We start from the raw sequence: 24,342 nt of genomic DNA, 5'->3' as shown, positions 1-24,342 counted from the left end.
GTACTGACAATCAGCTGTAAACGCAGACGGTCCGCTGCCACCGCCGAGCCCCGTTCCCAGCAGAAAGACGCTCGCAACGCAGCTTTCTGCGTTAATGCACGCCTCGCTCGTCGGCCCCCTCCAAAATAAAGCACTGAACGCGATGAGGGGGCCGAGGCGGGAAGCCTTGAGGGAAGCACGGAGCTCGGGAACGCCTCACGCGTACACCGACTCCCGCCAAGCGCGCGCTGCTTACGTAAGCACGTCTGCGTGACGCCGTGACGCAGCGGTTGCCGCAGAAACGCCCCGCCCCTGCTCCCGCCTCCCTGCCCCCCCCTCCTCCCCCCCTCCCGTCCCGGTGCGGCGCGGTCCAGCGGAGCGGCTGAGAGGCGGCTGTCACCTTCAGCGGGGCCGTCCCGGGCGGGAGGCGCCGCCGCCATGGTGCTCATCAAAGAATAGTGAGTGCTGCGGGCAGCCCTCTTTCCCCGACTCCTTCTCCCGTCTCTTCGCCCCCTCGTTTGTCCTCCGGTCACCCCCCCTCCCCCTTCCCGGGCCTGGCGCTGTGTGGAGGCGCGGGGACGGCCCGGCCCCGCACTGCGGGTTGAGGTGTGGGGTGGGGGGGGGGGCACTGCGTGAGGGCCGCGGCGCCGCTGGGGGTGGCGGGAGTGAAGGTCACGGTGCTCTGAGGGCGCCTCGGAGCGGCTCTGCACATGGGGGGGGCACCGGATCGCGGTGACCCCCCCCGGGAGGCCACCGGCGGTGCGGCTGTTCCCGGCGGCCTTTGGTGCCGTTTGTCACCGCTGGGAATGGGTACGGCGATTCAATGGGATGCTGCGCTGCTGGCGATTCTGCCTCCCCCCCCCCTCCCCCTTTCCCCCTCCCCCGCGCCCTCTCTTTCCAGCCCCCCCCTCTTTCCAGTCCTCCCGCTCCCAGCCGGGTTTTATCCCCCTCCTCTCCTTTAGCAGTGTGACTGCTAGCTAGGAACTCAAAGCTGAGACTCAGAAGCGAGGGAGCAGCGGAATATTTGTTGGTGTGCAGCCCTCGCTTTGCAGCTCCCTGAGGCTGCTGCAGTTTTCTGCCTCGCGGTGGAAAAGAAGAGGTAGAAGGCAGCCTGGTGGCTCCGTCCCAGCGGTGTGTAGCAATTAGTCACACTGCTGCTCCCGAGTCTTTTGTTCGGCGCCTTTATGCATGCCAACGTGGTACGCTGCTTTGGACCAATGCACTTTGGCTGGGTGTCTTCGGGCTGTGCGTACTGCTGCACATCTTCCCTTCCTCCCTCTCCCTCTTCCCCCCCCCCCCCCCCCCTTTTCCTTATGAAAGATAGCCGTGATCCAATTGATAAAGTGGGTTTTCAGTTCTTAGCCTTATTTACCTATGTGACAGGGTCTTCCTTAGAGCAGTTGCTTTGCCAGGTCGTGGACCTGATCTGGATCTAAATGTTAGAACTCTGTTGAACGTTGTGCTGATCCTTATGGTTGTTGTAAAGCTTGACTAACTTTTTTCTTTCTTTCTTTCTATTTTTTTTTTTTGCTAATATTTAAACCCTTGCTATTTTCATCCAACAGCAGGGGTGTAGAATTCAAGGTCTGGTCTGTGTAACATAGAGGCAGTGTTGCCTGTAGTGCTTGCAGGCAGAAGCACGGCTAAGCACTTAGTTTCAGATGCATGAGAAGTATTGTCTTCTCTAACATCCATTATGTTGATATTTTCCTGTAAACTTAGTTGGAAAGGCACCTTGTCTTTATGAGTACCTGTCTGGTTTACTTCTGTTCAAGTCCATCTATCTGTTTTCATGCTTCTGCTTAGAGTTTCAATTTCTTGTCCTGTGCTGTGGTAAAGCTTGCTTGCCAGTGAGCTGTGCTGCCTGCAGGACATCTGGTAAAGATAGAGCATATGAACTTTAAATGTTCAGAGTTCTGAGTGTATGAGAAGTTAATTTTGATGAGGATGACTTCCAAAAGTCATTTTCCTTGGAATTATGTTTACATCACCAAATCAAACAACCTGCTGGTCTTTCATTCTGCTTCTTTCAAAAATCAATCATAGAATCACTGAGTGGAGAGGGTTGAAAAGGACTGCAAAGATCATCTAGTTTCAACCTCCCTGCCATAGGCAGAGTCGCTAACTGCTAGACCAGGCTGCCCAGAGCCACATCCATCAAATGTGAAGAATAAACACTAAGACTGAAGGTTAAAAGACAGGAATTACCAGATTTGTTTATTCTTACAGGCTTCCATTTCTTTTTTTTTTTTTTTTTCAGTAGGGTCACCAAACCTTCTGCTCTGTATTGTTCTTTTTCTCCCTTCCGTTCTTTCTGCCTTTAAGATGTATGTGTCTCTAAGGACACTCAAGGTTGCTACTCTACTCCATCATATTTGCGTTTATTCTTTGCTGCTTGGGATGCCAAACTAGCTCCAACAGTTCTACATTCTGGGTTGTCAGTGTTGGTGCTTGTGTTAGTTTTCCTCGACATTGTATGTAAAAAGTTGCCCATTTTGCCATCAGAGGTGTTTTTTGACTGTGTCTTATGGTCTGGGAAAGAGTTGTTCAAGGCATATGGAAACTACTTGTGTTGGTGTGACCTGGATAGTCAAAGCCATTCCCTATTGCTGGGGAATATACTGCCTATAAAAAGTGAGCTCTGAGTGATAAAAATGTGTGGCCATGTGTCATACGAGCAGATTATTCCTCCATCTCTGTGACCCCTCCCTACTAAAGCAAATGGGTGTTGTTATGTGCTCCAGAGGTATTTAAGGAGATGTTGTGGATATAGAGCAATAGAACAAAAAGTGTTGTCACATCTTTTATTGTCAGTCTGCATCATATGTCTTTTCTGTGGAGCTTCTTTTACCTTTTGCCTGATTCCTTGAAAGGTGCTAGCTGAAATCTTGCATGCTTGCATACTCTCCCTGTTTGGATTTTAACTGCATCAGAAGACCCTGAGGAGAACCTGAGTATAGAGACTTGCTTCCCTTTCCTGTGAAATGATGAAAACAACACTGACCTTCTCTGCAGCAGCACTTCCCTTTGCTGTCAGCTGAGGCATATTTCAATTTAGGAGGCATCTCCAACGTTCTTCATTTTCCTGCCTTTGGTGTGACAGGCAGCTGCACCCTGTAAACTTGTCATCATTTGGTCAATCTCTGTCCCAGACTTAGGAGTTTGTTCCTGTTGCTGCTCCTGGGAGGCTTTTTCTCTGGATCCTCTAGAGTAGTTTTCCCTCCTCCTTTGTCACTTAACAACCTATAAATGTTAGTCATCCCCTGCATTCTTTGTTTGCTAGGAGAAACAAAATGTAAACTACTTAACTTCTTTGTGTTTCTGTTTCTCCATCTGTGAACCTCAAACTATAGGATAATATTCAAATTCTCAATATTCAAATATTCAAATCTAGTGCTTTTCAATTTCCTAAATAAAATGTCATTAGCTTATATCAGTCAATATTTGAAATCCATTCCAACATCACTTTTTCTTCCTTGCTCCTTGCTTATTCACCTTTGCTTATCCTATCCCTCTTGCTTTTAATCCTCCTATTAACTAATGCCTCATTTGATGGCATGATCAACCCGTGGCAAGCCATTTCCCCATTTTTAAGTTCTCCCTTATGTAAGGAATGCTATACTGAATTGGACTAGAGGTCCTTTTCCATCTTGCCTTCTAGCAGCTATTTTTAGGAAACAACATATAAATATGAGTGGAGTGATCCTTCTTCAGTGTATCATTTCAGTACATGGCATATAAACTTCCTTGAACTGTTCAAATCCCGTTTTAAAATTGCTTGTGCTTCTTGTGTTTGGCAAGGAATCACATAGCTTAATATGCACGATGTAACAAAGTATGCTTGATTGGTTTAAAATCTGTTACCTAATGATCTTTATTGTGTCCTGGGTCCTGTTGTAAGACACGGTCATCGTTCCTTCTCCGTTCACTTTCCAGCACCATTCATGATTGTTTCTTAACCCTCTGGCTCTCCTTTCTTCTGAGATGAAGGGCCTGGTATAACTACTCTGTCACGCAGAAACTTTTTCCCATCTCACATAATCTTTTTTCTCCCCCTTCATTTGTTCTGTACCTTTTTTGAGATGAGGTGACAGAACTATATACAGGATTCAAGGTGCTGATGCGTGAGAGATTACAGTGGCATAACTGTCATTATTTTTTCTGTGCTTATAGGGTGCTTCAATTTCTGATGTTTCATCTGTTTTTTGAGCTGCCACTGAACTGATAGTTTCAGATGCTTTCTCATAACAGTACCAAGATGTATGTTGGTGATAGCTTATTCAGGGCCTGTTACCCCATGTGTTGGGGAAAATGAATGCCTACAGTGTATTATTCAGCCTCTATTGATGCTGAACTTCATCTGCAATTCTCAGTAGCTTTTTTTACACTGCTCTGCAGCCAGCATGAAGTGTTGCTGTCAGAAGAAATCTTGCAAACTCTATAAACTTTTGCCCCTCTTTCGGTTTCTTTTGTGCTATCTTGTTGGTAACATTTCTCTAGTGTAGAAGAAATGTTATATTTTTACCAGTTTTGCTTTTAAAAAAATAAATCAGTTATTAATATAATGGACTTTTATTCTTATCCCAGTATATCCTCATTTCTGTGAGAGTAATTCAGGAGGAAATGAGATTTCTTCTACTCATGGTAACTGTGTCTGTTTCATATCTGTGCCTTGTTCTGCTTCTCTGTTTCAACATCGTCCTTACTGAAAGCAGAAGTTGAACTCAAATCTGATTCCAGAGAAAAGAAATAAATACTTTTTACAATAGTCTTAAAGTGCACACGTCTGTCAGCTATGAATTTAGATTTATTCTTGTATTTTCCAAAAATCACAGCAGTCAACAGAGCAAAAACTGCCAGAACTCGGTCAGTTGATTCAGAGAGGCGTTCAGGAAACCACAGGTGACTCATGTACAGAAATGGCAGTGCCTTCCTTCGCAGTCAGCTCTGAGAAAGCCTTCCATGTACTTCTCTATTTAGTGTTCCTTCCGATGGGATAGAATGCATAAACAAAGCTTGCTGTGATTTGTAACTAAGACAAATCTGTACAAAACTCTTGAAGCACTTAGCAACACTCTTCAGCAACTTGGAGAGAACTAAGACATGACTATTGAAAGGATGTAGTGAGAAGGAATGTGCAACTATTTGATTCTGTATGTTCTTGCAGGGTAGTAAGATATTGCTGCTAGTTGTAGCGTAGGATTGCAATTAGGCTTTATTGTATCATTGATTTTCTTTGAGGCTGTTGCATAAATAGTCTTGAAGTAAAGAGTAAGTACTAGGGATGCTGGTACTAGGTGGACACTGGAGTAATGTGGGAAGAGGAGAGCTCTGTATTTGTTGCTGTGAGAAATGTGCTGTCTACATTTTGCAGCTGTATTTGTTAACTTTCTGTTTCTGTATTCTCTTCCAGCCGTGTTATCCTGCCTGTGTCGGTGGAGGAGGTAAGTCCTTTTCTTGTTGCTTCCTTTCTTTAGGACCGCAAATAAACTCATGATCAAAGAAGTTTGAACAAAAGCTGGAAAATACATGAAACAGATACAGCTGACATCAGGGCCTCTCTGTGATCTTACCTCATTCACTGTGCTTTGGCCAAATAATTTCATTTCTTAAGACTGAGGTATGAAGTACAGATATGCTGATAAATCTTGACTTGTCAGGCTGTTCTGAAGTGCAGTTTCCTTTTGATTAACACAATTGTTCTTCTTTAACATGAAGAGAAAGCTTTAATATAAATTTAAATGGCGCTTTAGTCTGTGTTTTCCTAGAATTCTTTTGTTGCTCTTCGTCTATGAATTAAAATCAGTATCTTCTGTTCTGTGAGGGTGGTATAGCAAAAGAAAAATTGTATCTCTATGTCATAGCACTTCTAAAAACTCTTTTCTAGATCTTGCAGGAAGAAAGCTTTCTTGTTCTTTATGCCTAGTTCTAATTGAAAGGAGAAATGTCATTTATAATGCAGGCAATGATTTTCATTGCCAAGCTAGGCATGGAATAGCTGTGCAGAATCTGGAGCTTATTCTCTGTTCTTTTCTCTGGGAGTTGCAGCTTTCCTTCCCTCTTCTACACTGAACACTACTCTTGCAGGGTATCTGATCATGTAAAGGATTTATTTACTTATTTATTGGTGAGTTCTGATCAAGGGCTTGCTCTGACTCTTAGGAAGAGCTGCAGTAACAGGACTCTTGTTTGTCTTTTCCCTGGATATGGTACAGAGAATGGTAAGCTGGTTAATGGCAGCACTGTTTTAAACATACTTGTTTGTCAATTCCATAATATTTTGATGGGGTACATTTCAGAACTTGGTGCAGTGTATTTCAGCAGCTGAGACTGCTTAGGAAAGAAGAAAACAATGTCTGAGTTTCAAAGTTGAGTTTCGTATTCCTGTGGCTCAGTGTTCTCTGATCAGGCATCACATGCTGATGGCAGCCTGGACTTGTCACCAAAGTGATTTGATGTCTGCATACTATCTTTGTACAGGAATGGGACATCATACCAAATGTCTGTCTGTCCTGTACTCCTTACCTATAGCCTATATGTTCTCTGCGGGATTCTGTTTCAAGCAATTCCAGCAGAAGCTTGACTGAAGTACTAGAGTAGGTATATTTAGATCTGTTATGGCTGAATGCTGCTTGTGTGAGGAAGTCCTTGACAAAGGATGGACTAACACAAACAAGGGATGCAAACTTGCAAGTGGCAGAGGAAGTGCTTGAGAAAGTTATATCTAAATGTTAAGGTACTGCTGAGCTCAATAAGTGGAAGACTTGAGCAGGAGCTCTGCCTTGTAGTGATATGCCTCTAGGTATCACTCTGCATAATGAGGAAGTTATAGCATCAGTATACAGATTGTTTCTTTGAAGGGGTTAGATTGGATGGAACCCAGCACAGGATTTTTCCAAGTTCTCTGATACTAGGATTAAACTTCATCCAGTTAAAACGAGTCCCTTGCTATGCTCTTTTCCCTCCCTTGCTGGCTGTTCAGTGCCAGGCATATTTTCAGCCTTGTGTTCAGGCTGCTTCTGTGGGAGCTGGGGTTTCAGGCAGTACATAAGGATGCTCTGGGGCCATTCCTTTCCTCTTGGTCCAAGTTGTTCCAGAGAATTGAGTAACGTAGTGAAAAGTCTGCAAAACGTGGTGCAGATGCTGTTCGAAGAAAAAACATGAGAATTCTAGAGAGAACACCTTAGCATGGTGGGATGTGGAAAATCCACTGACTTACTAAATGCTATTTTTCCCCTAACTCATATATTGTTACCACATTCCCTTTCCAAGGTCTGGTGGTTCTCGTGTGATCTGTAGTCTAGGTTTCAGGAAATGGTTCCCTAAGCAGAAAGTTTGTCATATGGTAGTTTTAAAGGCATGCTTAAGAAGAAAGCTTATTTCCATATTGACTGAAAGGATGACTGCTGCTTTGGGTTTGCATATTGTCATCCTTCCTGTGCAGAAAGATGCTGATGCATCTGCATGCCACTTGGTCACTACACTGTTGTCTGTACTACAAAACAGATGTTACAACTTTGTTGCTTTCAAGAATTTTCTTGCTTGCAAAATGCTGTACATGGCTCTGGAGACTTGTCATAGCTCTTTGCTGTGCAGCTCCTCATTAAGCATTTCTGTCTCTAGAAGATGTAATAGGAGGAATTTTTGCTTCAAAGACTGAGAAGTTCACTCCTTCAGCATGCAAATTGTTTCTGGAAGTATGGTGCCCATGCATAATGTAGAGAACGAAAACAGTTGTGTCTTTAAGGCACTGTGATAGGGCTGAGGCAGTCTTCCATGTTCTGTGATATGCCAGGGATTCTCTGTTCAGTCCTTTCACCCCTAACAAATGGAGCTTAACTGCTAGTAAGGAATTCAAGAGAAAACCAATGATCAGGAAGATAGTGGAGAGGAGTTAATAAATTTAGAGCTCAGTGGAAAATAGTTAGCCATGTAACTGCTAAGATAGGGATAAAACAGTACAGTGGAGTCCCCGGTGATGACTAAAACTTGAAGGCTGGGATGTAGGAGTTAGACCATAGCAAACTGTCTTCTGCTAGGAAATTCTGCCAAAATTTGGTCCTGCCTAAGCACAGGCTGCAAGCTGCACTCCTGTGTTATTTTATATGTTCTTGCACTACAAAGAGCAAAAAAGATAAATATCTTGTTATATCTTAGGTCTTTACCTCTTGTATTCTCTCACCAGCATCATATTGCACAGTGCCAGCTTTAGGAGCATGGTCTTGAGCTGCTGTGTGGGTGTCTCGCCAGCTGCCACTTGGAAATGCTGGTATGGATTAGAGCTGTGTGTACACATTCTGTGCTGCTTCTTTGTTCCTCTCACATGGGAAAGACCTTGCCAAACACAAAAGACTCTTATTTATTAATTGTTTTCAAAGCTGCTTTCAGGAAAATAACTGGTCTTGAAGATGACTATGTTGAGATGAAGCATTCTGAATGAAATGTAGTATGAAGAAGATACGCTGCCTGCTGTATTAGAGGTGTTGTGACACACGTTGAAAGAGGTGACTTCCTGCAGGAGAGACGTTTCAGGGCTGAAAAGATACATCTGCCTGATGCTCTGTTCTTCATGGAGCCAGAATCCATTTTTCTGTTAATTTTCACAAGCAGATGTTCATTGGGACAGTTATCTGGGCCCTTTCCTCTCCTATCAATGCGATTAAAGGATCAGAAATAACAGTGAAGATTAAATGTTGAAGATGCCAAACCAAAGGGCTTATCCTCTTAGGGTCTGAACTTTGACCCACGTATTTAAGAGGGAGAAGGAATGAATGAGAAACTGTTACTAAGAGGAATTAGTTTGTGCCCCTGAAAACCTGTCTTGAGACTTGCTGCAAGGCAGTCTGCTCCTCTAGTGCTGTAGTTACTAAACTCAAGTTCTCCTCTGCATGAGTGTACATGTGGCTTTAACCCTACTAAATCAGCTTACTTCTAAGATTTCACAACTCTCGTGTTTTGCTCTTCTGGAGGAAGGTGAGTGTTTTGTTCTCTGTGGATCATCTACAGAGAGTCATAAAAAAAGCAGTGCAATATATGAAATGTCAGAAGGCAGAGAGTTACACTGCAATCCAGAATCCAGACTGAAACCCAATCTGCTGATGACAGTGCAAGAGCTGTCCAGCCAAGTGAGGGGTACAGCCTGGGCCAGTACCTTCTGGAGCGAAGTAGCAGAGCTGTTGCTCTCAGTTAGGAGGAGACACTCTGTAGATTGCTTTTGCTATATTGCTTTTGTTGGATAAATGCATTTTCCTCTTTTTCCTCTTTCTCTTGATAGGCTGACTACCTGTTAGATTTCCTAATATGTTTCTGTGGTGAATCTGAGACTGCATAGAGCACTTAGTTTAAGTCCATCTGGTATGCTTTTTCTCTCCAGGTTAGCTGAGGCCAGGATATCTAACAGTCTCTACTCTCTCAATAGGAATAAGTGTTTTCTTGGAAATATAGTCTTCATTAGCACTAGGTGGTACAAAACACTGTAGAACTTTGGTTCTGTTTTTATTTTAGATGCTCTGACAATACAATTTAGCCATTGGAGTTGTCTTCCTTTTTCTTTTGATGCTGAAGATGTGTCAGCCTAGTGATACATTTCTGGATTGTCAGCTCTGAGTAGTGCTCCACTTTTCCAGCTTGAGTTCCCATGTATAGTGTAAAGTTCTATTCCTGATTCTTTGTGCATCCACTTTGGCCAGGAGCAAGAGTGTATTGCTTCTTGCATCTTCTGTGGATGAGAGAAAGTTCTCTCTTCTGTGCATTCTTGATTTTCTTCTGCTCTTTTCTCTGAAGTGTACAGGTGCTTCTTTATGAAAAGAACTGTATAGCAGTAAGTAGTGTGAGTGATTTCTGAGAGTTGATGCTGCCAAGAGTGTCTGTAAGTAACTTAAAAATGATCTTAAATGTAAGAACTAATGGGATGTGTGACATAGAGGGAGAACCAAACCAAAGCCCCCACACTAAACAAAGATAGTAGGAAAAATAATTCAGGGTAGAGTGGCAGCATGGATCACGTGGGTCACTAGTTGATTCAGTTATTTCATTAAATAAAGTTTTCAAAATGAGTTTCCTAATTGAAATAAGAGATTGTTTCAGTTTGCATCAAGACAACTGATAGGAAAGAAAATACGTTATTATAGAAGCCCTGACAGAACAGAGTATGAACTAGACCCAGAAGGGAGATGGGTATTCAGTGAAGACAAATGACCCAGTGTGATTAGGGTCAGTTTGACAAGAGCGGTCTAAGTAAATTAGTTAGTCATGAGGGCTAAGAGGAGTCATTTCACTATATTCAGCCTTAAAGAGTAGTAGCGTTTTATTGGAAAACTGGTGCAAAGCACCTCTTAACGTCAAGCTTCTAGCATAGTTGTTTTGAATTGCACTTGTAGGATCCTCATCTTCAGCTCTTCTGGGCTCCTAAATTGTGCACAGCTAACATACATCTTAGAGGACTTAAACTGGATGCTACAAATCCTTCAGTTCTTTCCTACCCTCCTTCCTACACTCTATTTTGTCAAAAATATTCATATGCAATCCTTTGGGATAAATTAATGTGTTTATTAGTTTATGTCTGTCAGTGTATTATTGTCCATTTGACCTGAATGACTGTCTTTAACTTCTTCAGTATCAAGTTGGACAGCTGTATTCAGTGGCAGAAGCCAGTAAAAATGAAACTGGTGGAGGTGAAGGAGTGGAGGTCCTGGTGAATGAACCCTATGAAAGAGATGGAGAGCGTGGACAGTACACACACAAGATCTACCACTTACAGAGGTATGTGAAACGTCCCCAGAGGCAGCCAGGATTAAAAGGCAAAAGCAGCTGGAGGAAGATGGGATGCGACTGCAGTAGCTGTGTAAATTATAGATTGTATAAGGGCTGAAGGACATGGAGGTAAGGTAGAGCATAACAACAGCTGGCACACGGTACAGCTGGAAGTCAGCATCACTGAAACACCCACCTACTGCTGTAGGTAGTTGTGGCTGTTGTTCCCAATAAAATTTGTCTGTTTTTTAAAGCAAATGGAATTCTGTTACCCAATATTTTGATACTTCAATTTGACAAAAGATTGAATGCTTCCTAGGTTTCAACTTGTGTTCAGCCAATATATATATATTTTTTTTCTTCCTTCCTTTGTCATGTAAATAAGGTTTAGATTATCCTAGCTATCATTCTCTGGAAATCATAGCACCTCACCAGTGAACGAGTCTCTAGGATCTGTATTTCAGGTGATGTTCTGCACATCTCACAGTGTCTGTGCCACAGCTCTTCCTGCATGCGGTTCTCATCAAAACTTTTCTTCCTGTTTCCAAATCTTGCAGCAAAGTGCCAACATTTGTGAGAATGCTGGCCCCCGAAGGAGCTCTGAATATACATGAAAAAGCATGGAATGCCTATCCCTACTGCAGGACTGGTGAGTGTGTGGGGAAGGGCTGTGGATTGCTGGCTTTTGGGTCTTTTTTTGGTTGGTTGGTTTTGGGTGGGTAGGAAGGAGGAGGGATGGAGGCAGTCAGTAGGGAAACTGTTTCAGATTTTAGATTTATATTGTTTACGCCCCTTCTGTGGTCAGGAAAAGCAAAATACAGGGCTGCAGAGTTGAAAGAAAGCTTCATGTCTGCTGTGCTGCTAATGAATGGCAGTGTGTGTACAGTCATTTCTGTATTGGAAAGGAGCAGACCAAGAAAGGCGTGTAATTCCTGCTAAAGGGACAACTGTGCAGCACTAGTGAAATGGACATATAAGGAGCTCTTCTGTGCTCAAGCACAGCATAGTCTGGTGGAAAAAAATAATTGAGAAAAAAAGAAAAGATTCCTGGGAGAAACAGGAAAGCCTTTGATTGTCTCTTCAGTGCAATTTGATGTTTGCTAATCACGTAATCGGTATTTTGTCAACTAGGTCAATTTTGTTCTAAGATTATTGAAGGATGAACAGGTAATACTGCAGTTGCTTTAAGGGTGGGAGCTTGACACCTACCCAAAGATCATCCAGCAAGTGTACATTTGTAACTCTGGGCTGAGACTCGTGAAGCTGTGCAGAGCACTGGAATGTTTTATTTCTTTGCTGAAGTTGTTGTCAGCTGCAATCTTTGCTACAGTTTTTCAGAGTTCTGTTGCTGTAGGACTTGCAACTTCAACTTTGTCTCTAAACTTATGATTGTGTCTTTGAAGGATACATGTTCTGCTGTTTGGCAGAGGTGCAGTTGCTATGGGAACTGTAAACTTTAAAATTCCAACTGGTCTTGATACTCAGCATAGAAATGTTATTTTTCAACCACTTACTTGAGAGAATTTGAAATGAACTGTTTTAAAGGAAAGAAAAAAGGCTTTGCAGTGGGGGAGATTAGTATTACTTTGGTACATGAATTTACCTACAGCAGTGGTAGTGGAATGGATGTTTCAAATACAAAGTTCTGTTACCACTATCAACTGCAAAATAAGTTTTTAATGTGTAACGTAATTCAGGGTGCTGAAGCACAGTTATTTGCAACCCAGCTTTCCCTCTTTTCTGGTTTTCTTTCTGCATCTTACTCAAATTAGCTAGTAGGTACCTAGTTTATTTTTGTGCTAACTACACTGAACTGCTTTAAACTCAAACTGTTCTTTCAAATTCTTTAAGTTGTAAAAGCAGATCTAAGTTGATTTCAGTAGGGTTTTTTTTGTTAGACATAATTCCTATCTATATACCCCTCCTCCTTTTCTTCTCCACCTGTTTCTGAAACAAAGGTATGGAGTTATCATGTTTTCTTAGTCCTAGCTGCTTCTCCTGCAATTCCACGCTGCTGAAGTTGCTCTTAAGTGGAAGAAATGCAATACCAAAGTCACATTCAAGACTTCCTATCACAGTTAATGAAACTTTAGGTTTCGTTATGCTAGAAATAACGGTCTAACAAATGAATAAATAAAAAATCCTTAACTGTAATAAACACCAATGTAATATGAAAGTGTATTGTTGTGGGGGTTGGAGCAGAAGGCAGTTTTTTATGCGGAGGCTGAAAAATCTGTTTAGAGTATCTGCCAGCATGACGCGAATCAAGAAAAGCTCAGAAATGTTGCTGAAACCTTCACTTGCTCGTATTGGGCAGGAGGGAAGAAACCACCATGTGTGGTGTGGGCTGCCTTGTGCGTTGCCATTGTGCATCCAGGTTTTTATGCTGCACACTGGTAGGCTAGTGGTGATGGCCTCGTGTGAATCCTTGTGCAACACAAAATGCTGTGCTGGCTTACAGCGTGGCTTTCAGTCCTCTCAGTGGAATTTGAAGCTTAAGAGCTGGGGATACATGAAGAACTAAGCCTGGTTTGACAGTGTAGGACTTAGTGGTACTTCTGCTTGTGTTCTCCTGCACCAAGGTAACATTAGTGTCCTGCTCTCTGAAAACACTGCTTACTTGCACCTGCTCCTTTCATGCAGCCTTTTAAGTTTGAATAAAACAATACTTTTTATTAATAGTGCATCACGGTATTATTTTTAAATATGCAAGTTGGTCATCCTTAACATTTTGTGCTATATTCTCTGAAAAGCTGTCACTACTTTCATATGCATATTATATAATGTTGTCAAAGAAGTGCTGCAGGTTGAGGGAACTGAAATACCTCTCATATCTTTCTGCAATTCTGTGTGCTGTTTGCACTGGAGTGGGCTGTTTTCCAGTACTTTGAATGGAAGCCTTGCTTTGGTCCTTTGGGCAAATGTAGCATGAGATTGTTGCTGTATGCATTTACTACAGTAAAAATGAAGTGAGTGATGCCTGATAGTTATAACCATAGTTATAACCACGGTGTTTTTGGTTCTTTCCTGCAGTCTGACTTAGGTATTAATGTCACTTAAATGCTTTTAGAAAGGCAATTTGATGTGTTCCACTCTTCTGGGTGTCAGTGTGTGAGTTTTCTGTGGTCAAATGTTAAGAAACTGAACAGGTATAACTGAAGTTGGAATGTATAGGCGCTATTGCTATGACACCTCAGGTTCAGGCTCTATTTCATAGCTATTTGAGCATCTTGGTTCTGATGGCTGTTTCTGAAGAGGATTAGTTTATTCACTGTACAAATGAGAAATCTTCCCTATAGAGGAGAAATCAGGAAGGCAAACAAATCGTTCTCAGGCAGCTGCTAATTATGTTGCTTAGCCATGGAAAAGCAGGTTGTCATGGGATGGTGGGAAGGGTCTGGCTTATTATTGCTGATTATTCAGAGTTTCATGTGGACTAACAGGAAAGAGTGAAGTATTCTTTAAGATGAAATTCAGCCTTTTAAAATTTAGCCTCAGCTCTGCTTGCTTATGTTCTATTAACACCCAAATAGTAATGCAAATGATGTGAATAATTTGCATCAACCCAAATAATTAACTTCCTGTAAAAAAAAAAAAAAAGCTTTTTAAAGGGCGAGGGCTTTAAAGCAGCCCAAGGCCCAAACATAGGCAATTAGGAGAGGTAGATGTATGTGATAGGTGATAAGGTACTGTCTGCAGTGCATTGGGTCAGAAAGACATAAATTCTAATAAAGTATTTACCACAAAATTACTTTTTAGTAAAATCTTCATGTTAAACTTCAGAGCAAACCACCAAAGTTCAGCTCTGGCTTCAAACATTCTTAGAGTTGAATTGTTCACATACTCTGATGGCTCAGGTAGAACTGATGCTGACTGTTACAGGATCTGTAGTTGCTATTCTGTGTTGAATAATTGAGCCTTACTATCCAGGGAGTTTAGTTACCACGAGCAGTAGAGATGCAGAGGGTCTGGTTACTGCTTGCAGGAGTGATGAGGTCTGCACTGGCACGTCCAGCATGTGTTTGCTTCAGAACTGCAAGAGGTTTCTTATCTGCAAGCTGAGAAAGGATTGGTAAAATGCCGTCAGCTGAACAAACTTATTCCATCTTCTCATCCAGCTGGCTGTACTCCAGAGAGCAGAAGTGGCAGTACATAATTAATTGCTGCTCCTCTGGGTTTCTCCAAGTCTGAGAATTTCCAGAGGAGAATGGGGTGAAGTTTACTATTTTATTTATTTATTTACTTCTAGGGTTGTTTTTTACCTCTGTGGTGTCAGCTGCTCCCTGGGAAGCTGAAGTGTCCCTGTTTTGCTGATAGTGGGAGGAGGGTGATGGTTGTTGCATGTGTTTTTTTCACTAAAGTACTGTATCTCTTTCTTTTCATGTGTTGATTTCTTGGACCAGTTATTACAGTAAGTATTGTTTTTACTGATGATCTGTGGAAGCATGTGTAATGTCTGAAATGAAGCATTCTGGGTAGAAGAAGCTCTAAAGCTTGAGCTACGGGCATTTTAGCTTTTGTTGTACAGTCATGTAGGTTAGACAGCCCCCCTTCCCAACTGTGGCACATCTGCGTAACAGTGGACTGAGATCCTTCTTTACAGCAACAATTCTCAGCTTTACACATGGGAACTTAACCATTGCCCAAATAAATTGTTCAAAAAAAGAAGAGCTAGCTCATGGCATTGTGTCTCTCTAAGTAATCTGCCTTCTGAATTTGATATTTCCTTTTTATGTGCTGAGTGTTTTACAGGCTTCTTTTTGTTTCTAATCCCTTGAGAGAGGATAGGATTACTTTTGGAAGTCCTTTTCTACTCGCAGTGATAGTGAGAACTGGAAAGTTTTTTGCCTACTTGGGAGAACTGTGCTTCTTGTCCCTTCCTTTCCCAGCATCAAAAGCTCTCAACACATCAGCTTAGTATTGAAGAATTGCATCCAAATATATACTCAATGCTAGAGCAGTACTGAATTTAAAAAGACAATTTCTGCCTAGTTAACATTACCCCTTCTAAACTGTATGTGGAGTGTCAAACATTCTCCTTTAAAGAAAAGCTTTTAATACGTAGGGGGAAAACTCAAAACATTTCACTAAAACAATGAAACTTCAGTTGTTTATTTTATTTTATTTTATTTTTCACTGAACAACTTGAGGTTTATTTGATCTTATGTTATTTGTTGATCAAAAGGCTTTTCTGAAAACAAGATGTGTTTACAGCTAAGTCTGATGTACCCTAAGTCAAACTCCAGTCACGTTTTAACACGCTGAGTTGACTTTCCTGCTGCTTACATAGATAATAAGAAGACAAGTTATATATGCACAGGTAACAAGAGGCTTTGTTTTGGTGACAGAATGAATATATGAAGGATGACTTCCTGATCAAAATTGAAACCTGGCATAAATCAGATCTTGGAACGCAAGAAAATGTATGTACTTGCATCGTGTATTTTATTCATCTGTCTAATATCACAGTGCTTCTTTCCTTGCTGGATTAGGGATTTGGTGTGTGGAACTATTTGCTGTGCTTTTGGGTTGGAAGTGCATGTTTTACTAGCAAAGAACAGACTCCCTCTTATACGCTGAATTGTCCCCTAACACTTGTTCTGTGTGAACACCTATGCTTCTTTACAACATATCACATTGTATGTTTACTGTGGTGCATTCTCTGTGTACATGAAAGGGGAGCAGTCAACGTCTGCCTCTCCATATGGTTTTTATTGACTCAGAGTGGGAGAGTTCTGAAGCTGAATCAATTATATCAGTCTCGTGCTTTCACTGTAGGTTCATACGCTGGATCCAGATGTATGGAAGAATGTAGAAGCTATTTACATAGACATTGCTGATCGGTCTCAAGTACTTCCCAAGGTATGGTAGGTGGGTAAGAGCTCCCTAGTGTGGGAGGCCTTGTGCTAAAAGAGGGATAATGTACAAACTGTGTTCCTGGGGTGTGGTTGCAGGTTACAGGACAAATAAGAAAAAGGAAAGAGAAGGAAAGGCATTCCTTAAGCATATTAAAGCAAGCTAGAAGAAGAGCTGTTTTGAAAGCATTGTCCAGATTGCCTGTAAAATCTGTTGCGTGGCCTTACAATGACAGTGTATTTATTATGTGTAGCTTTACAGCTCTGCAGCTGATTATAATACTTGAAAAACAAGAAATGGCACTGCCTTTCCTATGCAGCATCTTGTTTAAGCTGTCTCCTTGTTGAAACTGACCTATGGCTTCACACTGATTATCTTGAAATTATGTAGCTAATACTTTGTTCAAAGGATCACTATGGATACTATAATAAGCTAAGGGATGTTTCTGTACTCTACTGGAGAAAAACAAACAAAAAAATTACCACTGTGTGCAAGAATGGAATGCTATTTGAAGTTTCCTTAATTAGTGTTCCTGAACACAGTTCATATATGGCTAATTTACCTGCTCACAAATTTGCCCTTGGGTATTAAAGCAGATCCAGCATTTTTAGTTTTTCTTTGCAATAAAGGCAAATTGGTAGAAAACAAGCAGCATCTGATTTCAGTAGGTGAAACTGTTGCTAGGGTATGTTTGCAACTGCAAACTACTCTGAATAGAAGTGCTGTCAGAGAGCCAGCAAGAGTTTACCTGAAGCAGAAGACTCTTGAAGGTGCTACTGGTTTGTCACTTCTGACACTGAACTGATGATGCTTTGAGTGTTTTCATTATAGTTGAAGTGGAGGTAGGAATTGGATACACACCTCAGTCTTAATCCAGGGAATGCTGCAAATTATTTGCTATGCAATAGGAAGCATAACTAATGCCTCTTTGTTTTTGGTTGTGAGATTAACTGTGCTTGTTACCTAGTATACAATGTAGGATTATCATACTCATGGTGCTGTGAAAAATACTAGATGCTACAGCTCCAGAGTGCTTAACTATTTCTTGCAGTAGTATTTAGCTTCCATTGAAAAATGATTACAGGAAACCTATCGTGTGAGTTTCCTTCTGGTAGTGTTACTACAAAGGAGTTCTTACAAAAGTCATATTAGTTGGATACCACTTCTTCACATAAGCATAGGGCACAGTGCAAGGGGAAGAAATGTTTCCTTGAAGAGTGCCTGACCTAATGTTAAAGTCTGAAAACAGTAGCTCTTGAGAAAGCAGTTAAAATGCATCCTTTTTGACTGTGGGCAGCTAGATAAAAGCAGGGTGATTTGTTTAATCCTGTGTGTCTGTCCAATAGGATTACAAGGCAGAGGAAGATCCAGCAAAATTTAAATCTGTCAAGACTGGACGTGGACCTCTGGGTCCCAACTGGAAGGTGTGTTGTGTATGACTTCAGGAACCATATGACTCTGCTTGTATCTATACCGGGGCGTGGTGCCACAGATAACGTTTGTCACACATTTAATTCACTTCTGCAGAATGAAATGCTGACCTCAGCTGATTATCTGTTCTGAAGTTAAAGGAAATGGAAGAGTGTAGTGCAAATAGAATGAGTTCTAAGAAATTGCCAGAGCAGCCTGCTGTTCAGCCCAAGAGTTCACCCAAGAGAATTCAAGGATGAAGTAGCTGAGTTGTGAGCAGCAATGTTTAACCTTTCTCTTAAATTTTTGTAATCTGGAAACTATTCAGGCAGATATGATACCAGTATTTAAAAGGGACCTTAAATGGGATCTGAGGAGCTACAGGTATGCAAGCCTGATCCCTAGTACGCATATAAAGCAGAAGCTGGGGTTGATATGATCTGCTTGGGAAGAATGTGTATCGCTTCTGTAACAGAAAGTAGGAAAGTCTGCCTCACCAACCTTGTGGAGTTGTTTTTTTTTTTTTTTAAGGCTTCATTACTGTGTGGATGATCCAGCTGATACAATCTACATGGATTCCCAAAAAGTTTTAGATAAAGGACTTTTGTCAAAGACTTTTAAGGAAGCTAAGTAACCATGTCATAATGGTGAAGATTTATAAGTCACAAATTTAATAGAGAAAAAAAATAGTGAACAGAGGAGAGGAAGTAATGTGGAGGGAAGTCTGCCTTTAGAGGTAACTAGGGTTTATTTTCATCATGTTCCTAGGTAGGCTGCGAAAGGGGCGAGCAAAGATGTGGCAAAACTTCTTGAGAAAAGACAGTCAAGGTGTAAGGTTGCAAGTTGGTTGTGAGGAACTGTACATTATGACTGAAGAAACTGCTTTCCTGGAAACATTTGACCTGAGTCCTGTGTGCCTATCTTTGTATCTTTGCAGAAGGAGCTGGGGAAACAGACAGATTGTCCATACATGTGTGCTTACAAATTGGTAACGGTCAAGTTCAAGTGGTGGGGTCTACAAAATAAGATTGAGAACTTTATACAGAAGGTAAGCAAGCTTTGTGGTAAAGAGGTGTGGAAACTAGGTTTTTCGTCTCCCATCTGCTTTAGCACCTCGGCTTGTTCTAATAGTGCAGTCTACCAGGACATACTAACTTGGAACCTGGTCATGTTACCTCAGCAATATAGTCAAGGCTTTGCTTGATACACTGCAGTCAGTGGGATTAAATTTGTTGCTAATCCACAGGTAAGGTTGATTCGTAATTATGTGAATTGTTTATTGAACTGTTTTGTTCACGGGCAAGATTTTGTTGGGAAATGGTTACAGCTTCAGTTATCTGACCTTAATCAGCTGAGGTTTTTTCTGGCAAGTCACAGAGCTTTCAACATCTTTTTCCGTTACCATTCTGCTGCTTGAAGAATCTGTGTTTAAAAAATAAGCAGATGGTTGGAAGCTTCATTAACTTAAAATATGAATAATTAGTGTCCTGAAAAAGAGCTTTTTCTGTGGAAGAGTTCATAACCCGTGAACTGCAGCTAGAATGCCAGACCTCAGAATTGGAGGGTTTGGTTTTCCATATGCATGAAATGCCTATGACTTCAGATCCTAGCAACTCCTTGGTGATTAACGTTGATAAACTGTAGTACTGCTTCTGCAAAGGCAGGACTCCATGACATAGGGAACACTAAAGAGGAATGACCACACTGCTGCAGGATTTCAGATATCATTAACAAAACCCCCTTAACAAAGCAGTCATCACTCTGTTTCAAAGTAGTTGAGTTGTTTTTTATCAGTTTATCAAGTGTGAAACCACAATTGGTAAAACTGAAGTGTCCTTCCTTAATGAGAGCTTTCCAAAGGCCATTACGTGCCGTTGTCTAGCAGTGGTCTTGCCTAGCTTATCTCCTATCAAATGGCAAATAATTGACCCTAACTTGGAGCAGCTTTGCACATGAGTTACTTCTGCTGAAAGGGTTTCAGCTGTGGAAAACATTTATTATTTTTAGGGGAGCAAAGCAGAAAAGCAAGGTAGGTGCATGCCAACCCTTTATCCTTGCTAACCTCTGGTTTTTAGGAAGTCAAGAATTACTTTTATTCTGTTTCTCTTTTTTGTGCTCCTTCAGGCCAACTATCTTGTTCTGAGTAAACCATGCCTAGAGTGCTCAGTCAAAAACTGCCATTAGATCAAAGGAAACTAGCAAAGCATTCACTAATTTTTTTCAAGGCACTGTGTAGGCTGCTGCCTAGGCTTGAAAAAAAGAAGTGCATTCAAGGCTCTAGATATTCTGTTTTAAACAAATAAAACTGAGCTAGCATGGGTCTCCAGTTTTGGTGGCTATGTAAAAGGTAGGTTGGGGAGCTGGTTCTTCAGTGTGCACGTCTTTCTGAAAGTTAAGATCTAGGTAATCCATATTAATTGCCCTATGAATGAGCTTGCTTGTGTGTTTTATTCCTCCTCCTTTTGCAGCAAGAAAAGCGTCTCTTCACAAACTTCCATCGGCAGCTCTTTTGCTGGCTTGATAAGTGGGTTGATCTGACTATGGAGGACATCCGTAGGATGGAGGAGGAGACCAAGAGACAGCTTGATGAGGTCAGTGGAAAAGCAGGGCACGTGTGGGTTGTGTGAGGAACTGTTTCTTTCCAGTACAGAGGAGAGAGGAAAGACTGCTGCATTGTCATAGCACAGTGTGTATTGTCCTCCTGTTATTTAGGTCATGCTTCTTGTGGTTTGAATGGTTGGCTATGACTCAGTTGTGCTGACATCTCTTTCTAATCATTAGGGACTTCTCAACTTGTTGTTGAGCCAATAAACACAGTGACCCACAGGTAATGAGGGTATGAGTGTCAATGATTTATTTATCACTTTAATACTTCCTTTAGCACTTGCCTAAATCTGAATTGATGTTTTTGTCAAGGTTTCCAAAGCTTAGCTCTCAGTATTCTAAGCAGGTAGTGGGGGTGTATCACTGCTTCCTTACTATGAGAAAGACAGGTTTGATTTTAATAAGTTCATTGGTTCTGTGGTTTTTGTCCTGCAGGGCCGCATTCCCTTCCTCCACACCCCAGGGTATTTCATGGTAGTTTCACCTTCATTCTTCCCTTTGGATGGGGGTTCCAGATCCCTAGCAGACCTGCAGCTTAACCAAAAATGGCACCTGGATCTGCGTCATCACAAAAACTGTTCTGTGATGCTATGACACTAATAGCCTTACATAAAGTAGGGATGCTTAACTTGTTCCACACCAATAAATCTTGAGATTACATTGTGTGAGAATGAGTATTTGAATATACTTTTTCCTTTTTCAGATGAGAGAAAAAGATCCAGTGAAAGGAATGTCAGCTGCAGATGACTAACGTGACTTCTTCCTTGTGCACTGTAGGTATCTGGAGAGTTTGACAAAACTCTTGTTTTCTTTCAGAATTATTCTAAGGAATGTTCTAAAGAAATGTTTGGGTGAGAAATGTAAGAAAAAATGTTCTGGAACACTTTGTAGATTTTATTGGTGTTCTTATTTTGGTAATGCATGTGTTTCCATGACTTCGAGAAACTTTTTTCAGTCTGGGAAGCATAAGTTGTGCCTGCAAATACTTGGAATGCATTCAGAAACTGCAGATCCCTTGTAAATACATTTAGAATGTATGCATCTTTCATTGCTTCTTAATAATGTTTAGTCATGGACCAAGGCTTTGAGCAAGCGGAAAAGAATAGGGGAAGAAGGGGAAGAAGTAGCAATGACAATTTTTTTTGCTGATTTTTTTTTCATATATTTCATTATGAGAATGCTAACTTGGGGGAGACAATACTGTCGTGCTGGAGAGCATACATGAATTTGTATTTGCTGGACCATATTGTAAGCATCATGGTGGGTTATAACTCATAAGCAGTGCTGAGAACGTCAAACCTTATTCAGCTAGGGAACAGAACTGGTGACAGTGTCTCAACATTTGCTTTCTGAAGGTTTGGTCTCCCCCTTCATGCAGAAAACTTGACTTCCAAAGTAGCTCTAAAATGTTTTCCTGTTGTCTCTTTACTTCAGTTTGCAAGACAGTCATCAGGAAGGCCTGGGGAATCCACACTCTTTGACTGACGGACCATCTCTGGATCAAGCCTTTCTGTATCCAATCGGCAGGCAATTTTAAATCTCCCATAGCTAATTCTAGATGCCCTTTAATATTGTGAGCAAATAGACCGTCTGGTACTAAGCACTCCAATGTTAGCACGTATATGAAGGAGGTAGCTCCTTGGAGACGTGTGACTTAGAGATCGCTGTATTTACGACTCCTCCCTCCTTTTTTTCATTGTGTTCAGACCAATTTCCATGTGGTCCTGTTTGATTTCCAAGTGACATTTTTAGGTAAAATAGTCTTGTGATGTGGTGACTTAATTATTATTTTTTTATTATTATTTTTTTTTCCAACTGGGATAAACTGCCACCTTTGTTCCTGCCCAGCCCTTCACCATTCTTTGGAAGTCTATTTGGAGAGGGAAACTGTCAGCATTATAGAGTGTAAAACTATCCCATAAAACTACACGCTGTAACCCTTGCTCCCAGGGTAACAAATTTAATGGCATGTGATCTGAATACGTAATCAGGAATAGCCAGATATAGTTCTTGGTCTGCAATGAATATGTGATGACATGTGGCTTCTGCACGGCATGAATTTGTTCTGTCTTAGTACATAAGAGTTAAAGACTGATTAGAAGCTGTGCTCAGCATCTCCATGCTGGAGGCCTTCAGCATGGGACTGTTGAGTTTCAATGTAGTGGTATGTGGCCTCTTTGGCCCTGTAGCTACGTTGTCCTTCAGCTGTGTGTGTCAGTCCTACAGAATAATTACGAGAAGTTGCTTGATATATGTTGCAACTTCCTGGTTCGTTCTTTACGAAGATTTCTTGCAACTTAAGAAATTCAAATTATTTTGACTGATAATAGTGTGATTCTCCCTGGACAAATTGAAATGTAGCAGAAAGCTGATGCACAAGTAAAGTTGTGGTATCTGAATGCGTTCAGGTGCCTGGGTTGGTGGTTCTGCTCAGCAATAATACTCTTCCTGTTGCAAGACAGACTAAAGGATCTCCCTTCGTGCTGTAGAAAAGCAACTTGGGAGAGACCTGCAGTTGTTTTTCAAGTTATCTGTCAGTGGTTTTAAATTGCAGAGGAAACTACAAAGTGATGTGAAGAGCTCTGGGTATTCAGTGAACTCAAATACTTACTGTAACTATCTGTATGTTGATATCAGCTTTGGACAATCAAATAAGCAGAACAGAATCAAAGAAATGCTGCTTTATTAAATACATATGAGAAAACATGAATTTCCTTGCTTATGTGTAAGGCCAAATATTTGGTTTTATTTATTTATTCCCAAGAATAGTAGTTGCTTTATCTTCTGCTTCTGTATTTGGCAGCACTAACAGGAAATACTGAATGCCAAACAGACACAGGTGTGCTGCCACTTCTGAGGGGTCTCTTTGGCATTCTGCAGTACATCCGCCTCCTTCAGCCCTTCACGTTCTGCACGCAGGAGCTCCTGAAATGCCCCTGGGCTGCACTGGGCAGGGACGTGCCAGAGTCTGGCACGTTTTGGGCGTGAGGGAAGATGCACGCTCTGGAGGGAGAGGATGGCTTTTGGTTTCTGGGGAGGGGGCAGTTTATCCCGTTATTTTTAGTTTGTTATTTTGCCTTACTCATGTCTAAGTGCAATAAGCTCTGAATTGTATCAGTAACTCTGGCAGGCTGTTCTCAGTGACCTCACATGGCTTTGCGGGGTGGGCAGGGGTGAGGGATTTTTAGCGATGTCACCAGGCAGAACTAAGGCTTATTGTAAAATAGATGGAGACGCGGAATTTTAATCTAAGGCTGTTTGGGACCAGGATGTTTCATGGCATCTCCTATAGCTGTTCAGAAGTATTCCAGGAGCGCAGGCCCCGCTTAAAAAGTTCTTTCAGCTTAAAATATTTTTAACTGAGAATTTACGCACCGACTTTGTTCATGTTTGTCAGTTATGTGCTGAGGGATTCTTACGCTTGAGGACAACCTGAGAACACGCAGCACGTTTGTTCTTTGAATTTGTGTTACCCAAGAGGCTTTCCATCTGATGCCACTAATCGCCGTGGAAGCAGATTGTAACATTCCACTGCACAATCCTTTTTTGATCCTCTGATTTCAGCGTAAGAGCTTTTACACAAAGCTTTCCTGATTAGTGGGAAAACTGGGAAAAAATGCAGAACCTCCAACCTGCCTCTTCCTGTCACACTCCTCTTTTGTTTCTTTCCTTCTACTTTGATCCGAAGCGCAAGCATCCCTCAGCTTCTGGGCGGGCAAACCCTGGGAGGACCTTCCGCTC

At 41.6% G+C, this 24,342-nt stretch overlaps 1 protein-coding gene across 1 annotated transcript; it reads left to right on the top strand.

The window, feature by feature from the left end:
- The first annotated feature begins 322 nt into the window (after positions 1 to 322).
- Positions 323 to 24,248, top strand: PITPNA (phosphatidylinositol transfer protein alpha). Its single transcript, XM_065731821.1, has 11 exons — positions 323 to 437; positions 5,393 to 5,423; positions 10,595 to 10,740; positions 11,289 to 11,388; positions 16,080 to 16,154; positions 16,510 to 16,593; positions 17,934 to 18,011; positions 18,935 to 19,045; positions 20,466 to 20,588; positions 21,305 to 21,374; positions 22,036 to 24,248. Exons 1-10 carry the CDS (start codon positions 418 to 420, stop codon positions 21,350 to 21,352), a joined length of 816 nt encoding a protein of 271 aa, XP_065587893.1. The 5' UTR covers positions 323 to 417; the 3' UTR covers positions 21,353 to 21,374; positions 22,036 to 24,248.
- Positions 24,249 to 24,342: the final 94 nt, after the last annotated feature.

This window comes from Cyrtonyx montezumae, unplaced genomic scaffold, assembly GCF_038088225.1.
Source record: "Cyrtonyx montezumae isolate F1298 unplaced genomic scaffold, pur_monq_1.0 scaffold_15, whole genome shotgun sequence".
Lineage (NCBI taxonomy): Eukaryota > Metazoa > Chordata > Aves > Galliformes > Odontophoridae > Cyrtonyx > Cyrtonyx montezumae.
The sequence above is the reverse complement of the archived record's forward strand: the minus strand, read 5'-3'. Positions and strand labels throughout refer to the sequence as shown.

Excerpts from the sequence above, each read along its gene's own strand:
- PITPNA (XM_065731821.1), top strand. The coding sequence starts at position 418 with ATGGTGCTCATCAAAGAATA. Across the intron at positions 438-5,392 it reads ATGGTGCTCATCAAAGAATA|CCGTGTTATCCTGCCTGTGT; the intron begins GTGAGTGCTGCG and ends ATTCTCTTCCAG. Across the intron at positions 18,012-18,934 it reads CTCTGGGTCCCAACTGGAAG|AAGGAGCTGGGGAAACAGAC; the intron begins GTGTGTTGTGTA and ends GTATCTTTGCAG.